Below are 6,000 nucleotides of genomic sequence, written 5' to 3'. Positions count from 1 at the left end.
GCAGCATTGAGCAAGTGCATGCATGTGACAGAGTAATAAAATTGGAGGGCACATGTGCTAACAGAACTTTCCAAGGTCTCACAGTAGCTTCATGGCAGCAGTTGAAAACGGAGTCTTGTATTGGCAGGTCGCCAAAATCTTCATGAGGAGGAGTGCAGCATGAGGCCATCCATCATTACAGGCCAGCTTGTGGAGCTTGTGCAGGAAAGCATTATGGAGAATTGTTGAAACTTTCCTGCTGCATTACCATGACAACAGTGACAAGTTTCTGGACCAGATCATCATAGAACCAAAGCAGCAGTCAGTGTATTGGCATCACAATGGCTCTCCCTGCAATATGAAATTCAAGCCAACTGTGTTGGCACAGAAAGTGTTGTGTTCGGTACTCCGGCTCAGAAGGGAACTTCTCCTAGTCGAATCTCTATCAAGAGATGGTGGAGGCTGAGCATTACTGCAAAACAACAAATAAATTGCACCAGGCCATTCAGAACAAGCAGCGCGAAAGGTTTAGTACCGATGTTGCCTTGCTCACAACAATGCTTGGCCATACATCATGGCTCTATGGACCAGACACGTTCTACAAGCAGCAGACTTCTCTGACACAGGGATACAAAAGTTTGTCCCTGTGGTATGACAAATGTCTGAATTCCAGTGGTGAATATGTTGAAAAAGAACTCAACACTTCACGTATCTGTTTCAACAAATCTTTCAATTAAATTGTGTTTTGTTTCTGTTCACAACCCCATGGAAACTTACTTTATGGATGTGTCTTATACTTTATTCCCTCAGAAAAGTAGTTTCCAACTCTACACAATTTTCATTTAAAGCACATATAACCCATTTGTCTTCAGTTCATAATAGCAATAGTTGGATCAAATTTTTTATGAACAGTTAGCTACAATTATATCATTTTCCAAATTATGATTATATTGTGCCTCATGTGAAAAAAGCCAGTTATATTTTCTCCCAAAGTTCTGAGTTCTTTCCGTGTCCTTAACTTTTTGCTAGCTTACTGTTTTCATTATCTACTTGTGTCTGGTATGTTATGATGGACCCACAGTGTGTACACTATCATTTATTAATGCCAAAACTCATTTGGATTAAGTTTTAATTTTTCCAAATACTGTTTCAAAATTTTCTTCACACCCAGTTATTGTATGGAGTTAATGAACACGATAACCTTTGTATGCTCAGTTTCTTCTTATGTAGATGTTCAGTCAAGATATCCATTAAGGAGGGAAACCACATTAGGAGGTTCAAAAAATCTGATTTTTTTTTAATTGCATAAATCATTAGGTTAACCATTCAGGAATATGCTGTCAAAATTTCAAAGTGAAATTCGCATTCGTTTAGATGTTATGATCATCAAGTTTTAAAAAGCAAATGTACAGGTCACATCCAGAAGAGAATGGGGACTCGACTCTGAAACATTCGAAAAACTAAAAACCTTGGTGGAAAAGGCAAACTCACAGAGTCATTAGTGAAAAAGCTCAGCACTTATTACGGACTAGTGATTCGAAGACATACAGATAGTGTGCAAGACATGAAAAAAGTAATTATGGCGACATACTATCATATGATTTCCATGGATGAAAATCCAGAGGGAGAAGACAGCTGGTGCGAGTGGCAGAACAAACAGCCCACGGAACGCAACATGAACCGCACCCTACTCCATTGCACCCCGACATACAGAAGGAAATTCTTCCAATATATGAAGATTTATCAAGGGATAAATTACTGGAGAGATGTTTAGGTGCCCATACACAAAATGTGAATGGAAGTTTTAATTCCACTATTTGGCGCTTAGCTCCTAAACACTTGCACTCTGGACTAAAAGCCGTTGAGTTGGAATCGTATTTAGCAGCAGGCTTATTCACTGAAAGAAACTCATTCCTTCTGATGGTCATGAACAAGGCACGAATTGTAGTAGGCACGCAAAGCTTCAACTACAGTGAACAAATGGATAACCAGGGCGGGAACCGGCAAAACTGACGTAGTTAACTGGAAAGCACAAAACGAAGCCTATGAGGAAGAAGGAGGTTTACAATATGATGCTGGAATCGCAGATTAATTGGTAAGTATTTTACATCATTGTTAACTTCCTTGAATTTCTAGTTTCCAAGAATTTATTTTTCAAACACGTTTATCTCGAGATGACTTTTTTCACATTTCCGTGCAGTCTAACTCAAAAAGTATGCAACCGATCATTATGAAAATTGATAGTATGATTCTTTATAAAATCACAAATTATATGAACCAACTCGTGAGATGATGATATGATTTTAAGGGTATTTTCCTTTGCATAATTAGAGAAAAAAATTGTGAAAATCCAAGTATATTGTTCCAACGCCTGCAAAATCTTTGATTTTCATTGTTTATACCTGCATTGAGGTTCATATTCTTAGAAAATAAGTTATTAATAGAAAATCAAAAACTGTTTGATTTCAGATGATAATCGGAATGGCTACACTTCAGCAACTGGACGACTATAATCACAACCTTCAGCAGACATCACAGCATAACTTTGTTATTTTTGGCTGAAATTATTCAAAAAAATTCACAAAAACTGTTCAAAATATGAAAGAAATGATGTCAAAATTTAATTAAATTCTAATTAATTCTTCCCACAAAAAAAAAAAAACAAAAAAATCAGTGTCAAATAGCCTCCTTTTGTGGTTTGTCCCCTTAATATGACATGGCATTTTTATCTCAATCACAGTTCCCGTTTTTAAAATAAAAAGAACTTATACCTGCTCAACAGTTGTTCATTCTTATGAAACACGACACAGGTAATCAAAATAAACTGTCAGCTAACAACTGTATGTGGCACCTGTTTGAAGTGTGAGCATAATGATTCCAAGAGCCATACTCGTAGATATGCATTCCCACTTCTTTCTACAAATTTATCAGATTTGTCAATCCAAACCATAATTACTTTTTTGATGAATTCATTTGTGATGAAATTAGAATCATGTTGTCTGTGTTACGTACTAAAAGAGAAAAAAAATGAGCATACAAGAAGAACTGCCTTGTTTTGAGCTTTCTGGTAGAGATGCTTCAACAGCAACATCTGCTGCTTAACCTGACTTAATAAAGGAAAAGATGTTGAGACTAATACTTCATTTAAAGTTGGAAGAAGTTATGTCCTCAGATGGGAGCTGTTCTGGATGTTAAGAGAGCAGTAAAATGTCACGTCCATTAATTATCCTGCTTATTTTATTTCATTTTATACAATTAAAATTTACTTCATTACCGTGAAATATTTAAACATATCTTCAAATGTATGTAATTTTACTCATCGTAAAGCACACAAATCTACTCAGAGCATTAATGTAAAAATATTTTAGGTGTAGCTTTTATTAATTCATTCAAGTCCATAATTAGAGCATGTCATTAGCACACATTTGTTGGTGGTATATTATAAATAAAGTGGTGGTTATTTTTGTTCATGTGAAACACAAGCAAATGTGATAACACTATGAGTTTCAGAACATATGGAAATTATTGATTGCTACTCACCATATGAAGGAGGCACTAAGTGCCAGACAGGCACAATGAAAAACAACACTAGGAAGCCTGCGATTCAATCTCTCCTCTATGTGGTGAGTAGCAGTTCACCCCTTCCATACTGTTGTTATTTCATCCCAGACTTTTCACTGTATCAGTTTCAGACAACTTATTTTAATTCTATAACATTATTATCTCAATTATGATATGGGGTGATAACAGTTTTTAATTTTCTGTAGAGCTTTCATGAACATTTGAAACAGCATCCATCAATTTATTTTACCTCTGTGAGTGCTTCATTTGCAACACTTTGTATGATTCCATGTTATATTTTTAAGTCTGTGAAATGCAGTGTCTTTTTTCTTTCTTTTAGAGGATCACAGGTGCACCAGTAAGTTATGACGACTCGTAGTTGTCTTTTTCTACATTCAAAATACGTCCCACACCAGAATCGTCTGTCACAGTTGAGAAATCATCTAATCTGCAAATTTCAGCAAGGGCATTTTTAGTATATACCATTAGGAATTTGTTGTCAAGTATCATTGTCCAACAAAATATGCCTCAATTGTAGCACTTTAAGATTAATAACAATATGCAACACTTTTATCAAGAATATGTTTCTTGCCTATTTTACCTTGACTTTCTACATTTGGCCAGTGTCATCATCACTGCATATCTACTACAAGTAGCCTATGTAATCCTAAAACACAATGCTTCAATACATAATTCCCTGCTTCAATACAAAATCCCCAATCACAACAGACATCTGTTTTTGTGTCACAAAGAATGCCACATAAATCTGGTAATAAATACCAAGTAAAACCTTTTCAATGGTGTATATTTAATTACTGGCAGAGATACTGTTAGATTCGGAATCAAATTAAGACTTCTCAGGAGCCACATCACATCTGCACTGACATAATCATGGACACTAAACTTTCTTAAGCTGCTGTTCATTCTTACGCCTACCTGAAAAAAAGAGAAAACTCTGACGTTAAATGCATTATATTTTCAGTTGCAAAGGATTTATATTTTAATCTCATTTGCTTTGAACACGAATCCAACGTCAACATTTAGAACAACATTCCACAAATGTTTTTTATATAGAGCTGACATAGACTACGGGTAAGAGGCATTCTTTCACAAGTGGCTATGTCTCCAACAGCAAGAACCAAGAGTTAGCAACAGTGAAGTAATAAGATCCCTGTCATCTTACTGACATGGGAAACTCCCCATTGCAGCCCCCACTCAGATTTAGAGGTAAGATGGTCCAGCGGATAGCTCCTCAAAAACAGAACACAGATCAAGCACTAAAACAAGATGAAGGCGCACGGGGGGGGGGGGGAGAGGGGGGGATGAACTCTCCAAACTCAAGATGTGTAACATCAAGAGTATTTGAATAGCCGTGGCATTGTGGTTGTGTGGTGTGTGGTCACAGTTTGGGACTAGTGCCACATTTTTATTACCCCCTGCCCCACACAGTCACTGACGTGTCTAATTGCTGTATTCAAATTGGAGAGTGTCATGGAGTAACATTCATTTGCAACAGTGAGGTGTACAGAAGGGACCTTCAGACGCACATATTTCCTATTTGTTCTACACAAATACCACATGTTATGATTCTTGCGTTTCATTCTGAATATTTTGACTCTTGAATTTATTTGTTGTAACACAGTGTACACCTGCTTATTTGTTGTTTTCATTTCTGTGAGATTTCTATGCACTCTCTCTCCTGCTATCACTATCCATCACGTTTAGTTGCGATGGTTATATATTTTTACACACAACTCATACTCTACAACCAGTGTATAGTATGACAATTGCAAAGACTACAGAAGGCAAACATTTATGGCAATGACCAGATGGAAAGTTAATAATCTTGTGAAAAGAAAGGGGTACATGGGGGATTTGAATATGCATCTCCCACTTTGCAGTGCAACACAATGACCACACAACCATGACACAGTGGTTCTTGCAATTTGCACAATGTAGCATACCTTGAGCTTGTTAGAATTTGCTCGATGTTGCATATCTTGAGCTTGGAGTATTCACTGTTTCTATTTTGTTTCTTTTTTCACATTTCAGTACACCTTCCCATTTTCTACAGGCTATCCATTGGGCCATTTTACCACCACATTTGAAGGAGAGATTTGGTGGGGGGGGGGGGGGGGGGGGCAATGGGAAGCTTCTTTTGAGAGGTGTAAACTGCCAGGATTGTCTAACAGATTAGAATAAGTGTTCTGTTTAATATTGATTATTCGAAAGTGCTGTGCTAATATCTACAGGATAACAGTTATTATACACTCCTGGAAATTGAAATAAGAACACTGTGAATTCATTGTCCCAGGAAAGGGAAACTTTATTGACACATTCCTGGGGTCAGATACATCACATGATCACACTGACAGAACCATAGGCACATAGACATAGGCAACAGAGCATGCACAATGTCGACACTAGTACAGTGTATATCCACCTTTCGCAGCAATGCAG

General features: G+C 37.0%; 1 protein-coding gene across 4 annotated transcripts in view; it reads right to left on the bottom strand.

The window, feature by feature from the left end:
* Nucleotides 1-3,286: 3,286 nt before the first annotated feature.
* Nucleotides 3,287-6,000, bottom strand: part of LOC124716288 — a 125,902-nt gene continuing 123,188 nt past the window's right edge. For 3 of the 4 annotated variants that reach the window (XM_047243165.1, XM_047243174.1, XM_047243193.1), the window contains one exon: nucleotides 3,287-4,476. In XM_047243165.1, the coding sequence (XP_047099121.1) occupies nucleotides 4,285-4,476 (192 nt within the window). In that variant the 3' untranslated portion in view covers nucleotides 3,287-4,284. The remainder of the gene's footprint in view (nucleotides 4,477-6,000) is intronic. The other variant, XM_047243182.1, reaches the window with a different exon arrangement.

Source organism: Schistocerca piceifrons, chromosome 1 (genome assembly GCF_021461385.2).
Source record: "Schistocerca piceifrons isolate TAMUIC-IGC-003096 chromosome 1, iqSchPice1.1, whole genome shotgun sequence".
Taxonomy (NCBI): Eukaryota; Metazoa; Arthropoda; class Insecta; order Orthoptera; family Acrididae; genus Schistocerca; species Schistocerca piceifrons.
This window is presented reverse-complemented; position numbering and strand designations above follow the sequence as displayed.